The sequence below is a fragment of the Dendrobates tinctorius genome, unplaced genomic scaffold (assembly GCF_039654945.1).
Source record: "Dendrobates tinctorius isolate UK_male_01 unplaced genomic scaffold, ASM3965494v1 ptg000177l, whole genome shotgun sequence".
Lineage (NCBI taxonomy): Eukaryota > Metazoa > Chordata > Amphibia > Anura > Dendrobatidae > Dendrobates > Dendrobates tinctorius.
In genome coordinates, this window is record NW_027361844.1 from 1431039 (window position 1) to 1443797 (window position 12759).

Genomic DNA, 12759 nt, shown 5'->3' on the forward strand with positions numbered 1-12759 from the left:
TCAGTCCGACGGTTTCCTAACTGCAGAGTCCTAGGTTCAAACGGTGGTGCCAACGCATTTGAGTCTGATGTCATCCTGAAGGCGTTGATGATCCGGTTCCTGGCGGGGATGGTGAGTCCTTGATGTCTTGTATGGGGTCCTGAGTCCAGGATTTGTCGTGCGGAGTGAAGTGCAGTCTCCAACATTGCTGGAGCTTAATGTAGCTCGACAGATGAATGCAGGTGAGAAAGGGCACAGTTCACGGTGAGTCACCCGGTCCTTCTTAAGCTGCACGCGTGCGGTACTTACTGGCCTGGAGCGTTTGGCAACTTCAGTTGCGGGAGCCAACGGGCCCATGGCACGTCTCTGGTCACAGTCTTTGTACTTGGTCACAGAGCCTCTGTAGCGCGGGCCTGCGCTGTCACAGTGCTCAGAGGATGGAGCCCCAAACATTGTCTGCTGCACGCTGCGTGCTCCCACCAAGTCCCTCTGCTCTTTTGCACGCTCAGGCTTTTTTTTTTTTTTTAACTTAGCCACGTCCCCTGCTGTCGAGTGCAAAGGTTAGTCCGGATTCCTAAGCTTTCCCCCGGACAACAAAGGTGACTGTTCCGTACCCGGCGCAAGAATGTTATCCCCGGTCCGGTTCTTCCTCTTACATATACACAAGAAAGAGACCTGTGAATCTGTAAAGCTGATTCTTCAAACTATATTTTCCCTGAAATGTACAAGCTTTCCAGAGTAAAACATATCTGGCTGCAATCATTCAGGCAGGCTCTGACTCATACAGCACATGGTTAGATAGCACATTCGATTGTCAGGTTCCCTTTAAATTATACGTCAGGAAAAGCTGCCAAAGTATAATTTAGACTATGCAGGAATAACAGGCATATCGCCTAAGGCCTCATTCAGACATCAGTGATTTTTCACATACACAAAAAAGCAGTCCTGAGTTTCATCTATGATTTTATCTGAGGTTCATCAGTGTTAGTGCATCAGTTTTTACTATCAGTATTTCATCTGTGATTTTCAGGCATGAAAATAAAAGCTTCTACATGTTGCAACGTTAATCACAGACAAGCACACGGACTGCACAGTGATGCCATACCTCTGGTCTCTGAAGTTTTACAAACCAGTAGACTTGTATGAGTAACTTTGTCTGTAATAGAAACAGACACGACTTTGTGATTTTTTTCGCGAACACGCGGTCTGCAAAAAGACTGGGACATGTGAATTGCTGAATAGGCTATAATAAGTATGTGTTTTATTTATGAAAATGATGTATAGAACACGTATGTGATTCATGGACGCCATACTATATACTTAATTCTATGTAACAAAAGAAAATAAGTAAAACATCAATACAACTATAAAGTTATCAAAATGATTTGTCCTTTTGAGGGCACAAATTATAAAAAAAGCAAAAATAAAATAAAAAACAATGGCAAAAGAATGATTACATGCCTCCAATCATATTCAAGCTTCTTTCCTCCTGACACCTAGGGCATGTCATTTATCATAAAATCTGAAAAAAATGCAGCTTATATTTTTCAGTTCTTATCTCCTTCTAAAAACAAAAACTTGAACATGAAAAAATGTTTTGTTTCTTTTTTTTCCCACCAAGTAATAGATCACAATTGGTAAAGAAAAGCAACTAATATTTGGTAAAATATGAATCTCTATTTGTTACAAAATAAAAAAAAATGTAAAAATTGCTGTAATATCCTAAAAGAATAAAAGGAAAAGGAAGGCTGGAAGACCAGTATATGCAAAACATATGAAAAAATGGCTCTGGTCATTATTGACCAAAACAGGTTGTGGATAAGTGGTTAAAGCAGCAATATATATGTATATCACCTTTCATTTTGTGTTGTTTCTTTAACTGAGGAATGTCCAGGACACTCCTGCCAATGGAAACAAGGGGGAGGCATCTAGCTGTTTTCCTTTATTTGCTCAGTTCCCGAAATGAAACTTCTAGTTGAACTCAGACACTCGGAGAAAACTCTGAAAACATGACAGGCCTTGCTGAATCCGACCAACTACTATTCTATGTCAATGGGAGGAAGGTAAGCCGAGGGTCCTATTACATGGGATGTTTTTTCTTCTCTTACATAGAGATTAATCATTAGTTGCAAAATCAAAGCTAGTTTCTTCCATACAATAAGAATACATATGTTGTGTACTGTAATGAGAATAGGGGTAAATCACAAGACTTCCCAGTATTAGACCAGTTTCAGAAAAGTATTTTACAGGTGTGTTTGTTCCGAATTACAGATACAAGTGCCGTCTTGCCCGCAGGTCTAGGGACCCATACTGAAAGCTTCATAGAACCTTCATAGATTCTTAGACCCACGGTTGAGATGAGATCTGCAAATGCTAGTGCCGAAAACCTATTTTACACATGAACCAATGGTCTGCGTTGAAAAAAAATCGCACCATGTACCAATCTGGTTTATATTATGGATCACAACAGTGCACGAAATCCAATGACCTCCTACACCAGCACATAGAGCTTCACATTGAGACAAGCTATCTTATTGCCCAGAGAACCTCAAATGCCCATCTTTCGTCAATAATGGTCCTTAATAGAGTTGAGCGATACCGTCCGATACTTCAAAGTATCGTATCGGATGGTATCGGCCGATCTTTAAAAAAAGTATCGGTATCGCCGATTCCGATACCGGAAGTCCCATTCAAGTCTATGGGACTTCCGGTATCGGAATAAGAAAAACCCTTTCCTGCCCTTGTACAGCCTCTCTGGGGTCTGTACGGGCCTTTCGGGGGGCTGTGCCGGCCTGCCAGGGGGTCTGTGCAGGCTCCGGTGGTCTGTGCCGGCCTGCCGGTGGTCTGTGCAGGCTCCGGGGGGCTGTGCCGGCCTGCCGGGGGGCTGTGCCGGCCTGCCGGGGGGCTGTGCCGGCCTGCCGGTGGTCTGTGCAGGCTCCGGGGGGCTGTGCCGGCCTGCCGGGGGGCTGTGCCGGCCTGCCGGGGGGCTGTGCCGGCCTGCCGGGGGGCTGTGCAGGCTCCGGGGGGCTGTGCCGGCCTGCCGGGGGGCTGTGCCGGCCTGCCGGTGGTCTGTGCAGGCTCCGGGGGTCTGTGCAGGCATCGTCCGATGGGACTACAAGTCCCATCGGGCGATGCCTGCTACCATGACAGTGATTGACACATTAGCCAATGATGGGACAGTAGTAGTCCCATCATCCGGCTAATGTGTTAAATGTAAAAAAAAAAAAAAAAAAAAAAAATTACATGCTACATACATACAACATGCATACTACATACATGCTACATTCATACTACATACTACATACATGCTACATTCATACTACATAAATACTACATGCAACATACATACTACATATATACTACATGCATGCTACATACATACTGCATGCTACATACATACCACATATATACTACATACATACTACATGCATGCTACATGCATGCTACATGCTACATACATAACACATATATACTACATGCATGCTACATACATACTACATGCTACATACTACATATATACTACATGCATGCTACATACATACTACATGCTATATACTACATATATACTACATGCATGCTACATACATACTACATGCTACATACATACTACATATATACTACATGCATGCTACATACATACTACATGCTACATACATACCATATACATACTACATGCATGCTACATACATACTACATGCATGCTACATACATACTACATGCATGCTACATACATACTACATGCTACATATATACTACATGCATGCTACATACATACTACATGCTACATACATACATATATACTACATGCATGCTACATACTACATGCTACATACATACTACATATATACTACATGCATGCTACATACTTACTACATGCATGCTACATACATACTACATGCTACATACATACCACATACATACTACATATATACTACATGCATGCTACATACATACTGCATGCTACATGCATGCTACATACATACTACATACATACTACATGCTACATACATACCACATATATACTACATACATACAATACATTCATACAATACATACATAGACATACAGTACATATAACATAGAGTAACATACTTACCAATACTTGTCACATTGTTCCCCGAAGCCATTGTCTTTTCCGGAATAAATATTAACATAACAAACCACAAAAATACTCACCCACGATCCGAAGCAGTCCACGAGTGTGTCCCACGACGATCTTGGGTAGAGAACTGCAGCATCAGCTGTTGCTGCCGTTCTCTACGGGCTGCAGGAATCCAATGACGGAAGGTAGGTATCCTTCCGCACTGTATTCCTCCGCCACTTAAAAAAAAAAAAGTCCCTAGTCTCACTTTATGCCATTGCTGTGTGGGAATTTCCCACGCAGCAATGGCATAAAGTGAGACTAGGGACTTTTTTTTTTTTTAAGTGGCGGAGGAATACAGTGCGGAAGGATACCTACCTTCCGTCATTGGATTCCTGCAGCCCGTAGAGAACGGCAGCAACAGCTGATGCTGCAGTTCTCTACCCAAGATCATCGTGGGACACACTCGTGGACTGCTTCGGATCGTGGGTGAGTATTTTTGTGGTTTGCTATGTTAATATTTATTCCGGAAAAGACAATGGCTTCGGGGAACAATGTGACAAGTATTGGTAAGTATGTTACTCTGTTATATGTACTGTATGTCTATGTATGTATTGTATGAATGTATTGTATGTATGTAGTATATATGTGGTATGTATGTAGCATGTAGTATGTATGTAGTATGTATGTAGCATGCATGTAGCATGTAGTATGTATGTAGCATGCATGTAGCATGTAGTATGTATGTAGCATGCATGTAGTATATATGTAGTATGTATGTAGCATGCATGTAGTATATATGTAGCATGTATGTAGTATGTATGTGGTATGTATGTAGCATGTAGTATGTATGTAGCATGCATGTAGTATATATGTAGTATGTATGTAGCATGTAGTATGTATGTAGTATGTATGTAGTATGTATGTGGCATGTAGTATGTATGTAGCATGCATGTAGTATGTATGTAGCATGCATGTAGTATGTATGTAGTATGTATGTAGTATGTAGCATGTATGTAGTATGTATGTGGTATGTATGTAGCATGTAGTATGTATGTAGCATGCATGTAGTATATATGTAGTATGTAGTATGTATGTAGTATGTATGTGGTATGTATGTGGCATGTAGTATGTATGTAGCATGCATGTAGCATGCATGTAGTATGTATGTAGCATGCATGTAGTATGTATGTAGCATGCATGTAGTATGTATGTAGTATGTATGTAGTATGTATGTAGCATGCAGTATGTATGTAGTATGTATGTAGCATGCATGTAGTATGTATGTAGCATGTAGTATGTATGTAGCATGCATGTAGTATGTATGTAGCATGCATGTAGTATGTATGTAGCATGTATGTAGTATGTATGTAGTATATATGTAGTATGTATGTAGCATGTAGTATGTATGTAGCATGCATGTAGTATGTATGTAGTATTTTTTTTTTTTTTTTAACATTTAACACATTAGCCGGATGATGGGACTACTACTGTCCCATCATTGGCTAATGTGTCAATCACTGTCATGGTAGCAGGCATCGCCCGATGGGACTTGTAGTCCCATCGGACGATGCTTGCACAGACCCCCGGACATCAGCACAGCCCCCCGGCAGGCCGGCACAGCCCCCCGGCAGGCCGGTACAGACCCCCACAGGGTGCACAGACCACCGGCAGGCCGGCACAGCCCCCCGGCAGGCCGGTACAGACCCCCACAGGGTGCACAGACCACCGGCAGGCCGGCACAGCCCCCCGGCAGGCCGGTACAGACCCCGGGCAGGCCGGTACAGACCCCGGGCAGTCAACACAGCCCCCCGGCAGGCCGGCACAGCCCCCCGGCAGGCCGGTACAGACGCCGGGCAGTCCACACAGCCCCCCGGCAGGCCGGCAGAGACCCCCGGAAGGCCCGAAATGACGGCGCATCATGATGCGCACACACAGCGCATCATGATGACGTCAGGCTGTCAATCAACTTTGAACTTCCGATTCCGATGCCGAATTCCGATATTGAAAAAATATCGGAAGTCGGTATCGGAATTCCGATACAGCAAGTATCGGCCGATACCCGATACTTGCGGTATCGGAATGCTCAACACTAGTCCTTAATAAATAACGATAAAGAAAACCATTTGCATACCAGATTCTATCACAGCTAATCAGGTTGATTAATTGATATTACGATGAATGTATTTAGATGGTGCGTCTGCAATGTCCACGACCACCGACAACTGGTGCAGCAGAACCAATTATAAAACCTAAACTACATGCCCCTCTCCCCCAACATACTTGGACTGTACCCGGTGTTCTCTATGGGTTCATGTGTAACAACATAGGACACTTTATGCCATTTATAACATCCAACATCCCTCCCTGTCAGATGTGGCCAGTCCCATTTCCTTCTTAGTTCTTGTTGCCCCAAGAGCATTCACAATGATGTTGATGCATGAACTACTAACCTGATGAGCAGCGAGTGATGACGGCTTCTATATAATTAATAAACAGTTGGGAACCCAATTTTTTAAATATTGTCTGTAGTGTACATTAATTACCAGTTTTAATAAAATATAATAAAAGTGGAGTTGCATTCAAACGTTTCGTGGATAGTGAGAGATTGGAATGTGATAACTTCGGACAATAAGTTTGGTATATGTACATCTTATCACTATCTTCAGGTCCACAATTTGATGCCTGAATGGAAACAATTTTGTGTACAATTTCAGATATGACTTGTCTGATTTTTAATACTAAACATAGAAAGTCAGTTCAGCACATCCATAAAATCCAGATTTTATTGAAGCATCTCGATTGATGCATTTCGAACTTTAAAAATTGTTTTAGTCACAGCTGTGATAAAAAATCTTTTTAAGCTATTCTGAACATCATAGAAGGTCTCTATCTGTGTATATATAAGAGGCATCGTGATTACTCGCTAATCCCGCCCCTGCACAGTAGCTCCGCCCCACCACATTACCACACATAATCCCGCCCACCACTCCATTACCACACACAATCCCGCTCCACCACATTACCACACACAATCCCGCCCCCCCACCACATTACCACACACAATCCGGCCCCCACCACATCACCACACACAATACCGCCCCCCCACCACATCACCACACACAATCCCACCCCCCACAACATCACCACACACAATCCCACCCCCCACAACATCACCACACACAATCCCGGCCCCCCACCACATCACCACACATAATCCCGCCCCCACCACATTACCACACGAGGCTCCCACCTCCCACCACATCACCACACCCAATTCTGCCCCCCACCACACCCAATTCTGCCCCCCACCACATCACCACACACAATTCTGGCCCCCCACCACATCACCACACATAATCCCGCCCCCCCACCACATTACCACACATAATCCCGCCCCCCCACCACATTACCACACATAATCCTGCCCCCCACCACATTAGCACACATAATCCTGCCCCCCACCACATCACCACACATAATCCCGCCCCCATCACATTACCACACATAATCCCGCCCCCCACCACATTACCACACAAAATCCTGCCCCCCACCACATTGCCACACATAATCCCTTCCCTCACCACATTACCACACATAATCCCGCCCCCACCACATTACCACACATAATCCCACCCCCCACATTACCACACGAGGCTCCATCCCCCCACATTACCACATGAGGCTCCGTCCCCACACATTAGCACACGAGGCTCCATCCCCACACATTACCACATGAGGCTCCGTCCCCCCACATTACCACACGAGGCTCCATCCCCACACATTACCACACGAAGCTCCGTCCCCACACATTACCACACGAGGCTCCATCCCCACACATTACCACACGAGGCTCCGTCCCCCCACATTACCACATGAGGCTCCGTCCCCACACATTACCACATGAGGCTCCGTCCCCACACATTACCACACGAAGCTCTGTCCCCACACATTACCACACGAGGCTCCGTCCCCGCACATTATCACACGAGGCTCCATCCCCACACATTACCACACGAGGCTCCGTCCCCCCACATTACCACACGAGGCTCCGTCCCCACACATTACCACACGAGGCTCCGTCCCCCCACATTACCACACGAGGCTCTGTCCCCCCACATTACCACACGAGGCTCCGTCCCCACACATTACCACACGAGGCTGCGTCCCCACACATTACCACACCAGGCCCTGGCCCCACAGATTACCACATGAGGCTCCGTCCTCACACATTACCACATTAGGCTCTGTCCCCACACATTACCACACTAGGCTCCGTCCCCACACATTACCACACGAGGCTCCGTCCCCACACATTACCACACGAGGCTCCGTCCCCACACATTACCACACGAGGCTCCGTCCCCACACATTACCACACGAGGCTCCGTCCCCACACATTACCACACGAGGCTCTGCCCCCCCCCCACATTACCACACGCAGAACTTTTTTCTATGTAATTCAACCACTTCAGCCAAGGTAAACGTACATTTAATTGCATCCGCATAGTATTATTCAGATTTTTAATGATTATTATTGTTATTAACTTCATTTTAATTTAATTTACTTTAGTTTAATCACAAGCAGCGTTAATTAGATAGCAATGAGCGTGCCGAGCGTTAGCTGGCTTCAAACAGCTAGTGTATTCATATTCAGTCAATTTGTTGTAAGAAAGACTGGGTCTTATGGATGTGCTGGAGTGAAGTCCTGTTTAATAAAGATGTCTTAGAAGTCACGGTGGAGCCTGTACGCTCCAAAGATTGCAAGTAACAATTTAAAGGAGTTGGTTGAGCACTTTACGATAGTTTGTGTGACAGCCCAAGGGGTGTTTTTGGTCAACGTGCACATTGACCAATGTTATTTACTGTGCAAGTGCGTATAAGCAATTTTCCACACGCATGTTAAAATGTGACAAACACATGACCATAAGCATTAACATAAACAAAGTAAAAACCTTTTTTTTCTTACAAATTTATGTTTTTTTCTACTAAAATAAAAAAAAAAATAGACAAGTTTGGTATTGGTATTGCCGAAATTTTATTGAGCTGGTGAATCATGATTCAAGGTCATTTTTACAGTTCATTAAAAAAGAAACCTGGAATCTGTCACCCCCAGGAGGTATATGACCTATTAATATGGGCATACAGGAAAATAGAAATGTTACACTAGTCCCACCTGTATGCCTCATAAGAATGGTATTGTTGCTGAGCAATCTTATATTCTGTCTTTATGTAAATGATTTCTTCCAGGCTCTGGAGCATGCAGTGCCTGGAAGAAATGAATGCCTCCTGTCTATGTCTACATTGTAATACTACCTCCCTCCCATCAGCGTCAATTATGGCCCCGAAATTCCGCGCCTGTACCCTGCATTCCCTGAGAAATATATACCTCATCCTCCCTTCTGTGGGTACTGCATTCAGGGATCTTCTGCGCAGGCGCCGGCAACTTTTGCTTCAGTGACCTCTGGTGTGTGCCCCGATAAGATGCTCTCCCCACAGTCATCACCATGTACACATGGTTCCTAGAAATGACTGTGCAGGGAGGAAGTGGGGAGAGCAGCTTATCGATGCGCACACCAGAGGTCACTGGAGGAGAAGTCTTTGGTGCCTGCGTAGAAGATCCCTGAATGCAGTGCCCACAGAAGGGAGGATGAGGTATGTATTTCTGAGGGAGCGCAGGCGTGGGATTCCGGGGCCATAACTGATGCTGATGGGAAGGGGGTAGTATTACAATTAGGGGAGGATGCAGGGATTTCTTCCAGAGCCTGAAAGAAATCATTAACATACAGAAAGAATATAATATTTCTCAGTATGCGCGCATCTAGGTATAAAAAGTAGCTGAGATTTTCAGCCAGAAAAGTTTGAGAGTGTCAGGCGAATGTCATGCGTTTTTTTTCTCATGTAGTCTCACCTAGCATCCATATGTCATGTGAGTGTGGAGCGCCCTCCCACGCCAGGGCTGTGGGGTACTCGGTACCGGGCCGGTTGATCTTCTCAACGGGAGTTGTCACGGCAGCAGTGACCCGGTCCGTGGCCCGGGGGCTCCATTGCAAAAGCCCTTATGGTGGTGAAAGTTTATAAGTGATTCGTGACGCCACCTTTGGTGTTCGGCAAGGAAGATGTTAAGCCGACGCTGCAAACAGCTCCTCTGGGACAGATGGTGTGGTGCAGCAATGATGTTATAGCCCTCCACAGGCAGGGCTGTAGTCCCAGGGCAGAGTAGGTTGTTATGAATGAGTCACCGTAGGAGGCAAAAGCAGAAATACAAGGTAAGTCCAGAAAACCAGAGAAGTTGGCAACTATCAGATTGCAGACCCCTGAACCTATCAACACAACTAGCAGTAGCCGTGGGGGGTTCCTACGATGCCCTAGACCCCTCGATCACAGCCGGAGAATTACATAGGCCTAAAGAAAGAAAGGGGAAATCTAAACTGCCCCAGAGCAGACCCCAAAGCAATAGGCAGCCCCCAACATATAATGACGGTGAAGCAAGATGAAAATACTAACACAGACAGAAAGATAGACTGAGCAAAGACGGGGCCCAAAACTACCTAGATAGGAAAGGACAGGAAGGCTGCTGTCTGCAATCTGCCAAAACCCTATCAAAGACATAAGCCAACAAGCTGATATGAAAAAGGCCCTGAAGCAGCTAGGCTTCAAAAACTAAATCAGCACTCAGGTATTTTCAGAAGACAGAGCTAAATGAATTCAGCACACCCCAGAAGGGAATGGCAGAAATCCAGAAAAACAAAGCAAAACAAAGTCAAAGCACCAAAGCAAAAGGCCGAGCAGCAAACTTAGCTTTAGAGGAGCAGGAATTCAGACTGGTCTCCAAGGATCCCACAGAGAAATCACCTGCAGGGCAGAAGGGCGTCGGCAGCCTTATATCCAGTCAGTAACTCCACTCAGCCTGTCATCATCATCAGCCTCAGGTGTTTGATAATCAGGCTCACTACCTTTCTTTACCAGAAGAGGGAGTTCCTCGGGCCTCAGTAATGAAGGGGAAAATGAACTCACAACAGTAGGTGAAGTGACACTTAAATGGTGTAGTGTCAGGCGCAGGAGTGATGTAGCAGTGCCAGGCAGGTTGACGCAGGAATAAGTGGAGGACACCAGGGTATGTAGTTCCAAAGCTTTACTCACAGTCTGTTGTGGTACAGGTGCCCGCATGAGTGCCGTGTCCTCCGGGTCAGGAGCTCCGCCAACTTCCAGGCAAGATGAAGTACTCCTTTCCAACACTCCGTCAGCATATGTGCCTTTTCTGAACGTCTCCCTCTTAGCGCCTTTTAGTGAAGTACTCACAGTACTTAGTTACACTGGAGTTCCTCCTGTCAGATGTTCCTAAGAATTCTACTTGTATGGCAGACAGCTGTAGCCTACTTCGGGGACTCCTTCTACCTAGTCCTGGCTCACACACGTTGCTGTTGTGCCCCCAAGTCTGGTGTGGGAATAAAGTGGTCACTACTTCTATTCCTCCGGTGTCTGCTACAGGACCATTAGTATCCATACAAACTCGGGGACCAGACCCCGGCCTTGCGCTTAGAACTTGGGAAGGGTTCTCCTCTAACCCTGGTCCTTGTTCTCTTCTTCTCCTCATGTTCTGTACTAATTCTCCCCTTCTTATGGAGTGTTAGGCTTTCTATCAATGTTCCTTTCTTGTGCCAGCGGACCCAGATCACTGAGGTCGGCTGCAGCACTTCCTTCATCCATCCCACTCAGGGGATCTCCTTTCACAGACTGACCTCGTCAGACTCCTGTGACTAACTGACTAAATCCTATCCTCTTCCCGCTCTTTTAGTGCAAACTAAACTCCACCCGCCTCCCAGCATGCTTCGTGTTCCAAGCAGGGAGCCACCAAAGGGTGCTTTGCTACACTACTATGTTGTGTGGTATGCAGGTGTTGGAGTGTGGTCAGGAGTCTCCACCTTACCTGAATGGTGGGTCACCACACCTCAGGAGGAGGTGCAGTACCTCTGTGGCGACCGAACCCTCAGGGGCGCCACAAGTGCAAGGTGAGTGTGCGTTTTTCTCTCAAATGGCATCAGCATGACATGCGTATGCAATCCATATGCAATGCTTTTTTAACATCAGATTTTGCATTCAGTAATTCTTTGTCATTTTAAGCTAGTTTTTGAACTAATAAAACAATCCTATATACAGATATAGATAGAAATATGTCAGTGATGTATATAATTTGTGCAGTGCGTGTGTAGATTACCGTACATGTATTTAGCTACTAATTAAAAAATTACGGTAAATAAAAGTGGCCTGGGGTCCCCCTTAATTCTTTTAACCAGTTGAGGGAAAGCCAACAGATGGGGACTTATCTATATAGTCTGTAAAGGGGGTAATGAAAAAATGAAGCTTCCCAGGCCATTAATATCAAGTCACAGCTGTGAACTTAGCCTTTACTGGTTATTAACAAGAGGTGACACCCAAAAAATGATGTGCGGTTCCCCCTATCATTAATAACCAGCAAAGGCTAGGCAGACAACTGCGGGCTGATATTAGTAGCACATGAAGGGGCCATTGATATTGGTTGTTCCCAGAATAAGAACATCAGCCCTCAGCCACCCTACAAATGGCAGATCCATTAGATGCGCCAATTCTGGCACTTTGCCTCCGCTCTTCCCACTTGCCCGGGTGTGGTGGCAAGTAGAGTAATAGTATTGGGGTTGATATCAGCTTTGTAATGTCAG

General features: G+C 45.4%; 1 protein-coding gene across 2 annotated transcripts in view; it reads left to right on the plus strand.

Annotated features, from left to right (window-relative positions):
* Positions 1 to 1890: 1890 nt before the first annotated feature.
* The window catches only part of LOC141054217 (aldehyde oxidase-like), a 234811-nt gene continuing 223942 nt past the window's right edge, over positions 1891 to 12759 (plus strand). For both annotated transcript variants that reach the window (XM_073551447.1, XM_073551448.1), the window contains exon 1: positions 1891 to 2042. In XM_073551447.1, the coding sequence (XP_073407548.1) occupies positions 1989 to 2042 (54 nt within the window). In that variant the 5' untranslated portion in view covers positions 1891 to 1988. The remainder of the gene's footprint in view (positions 2043 to 12759) is intronic.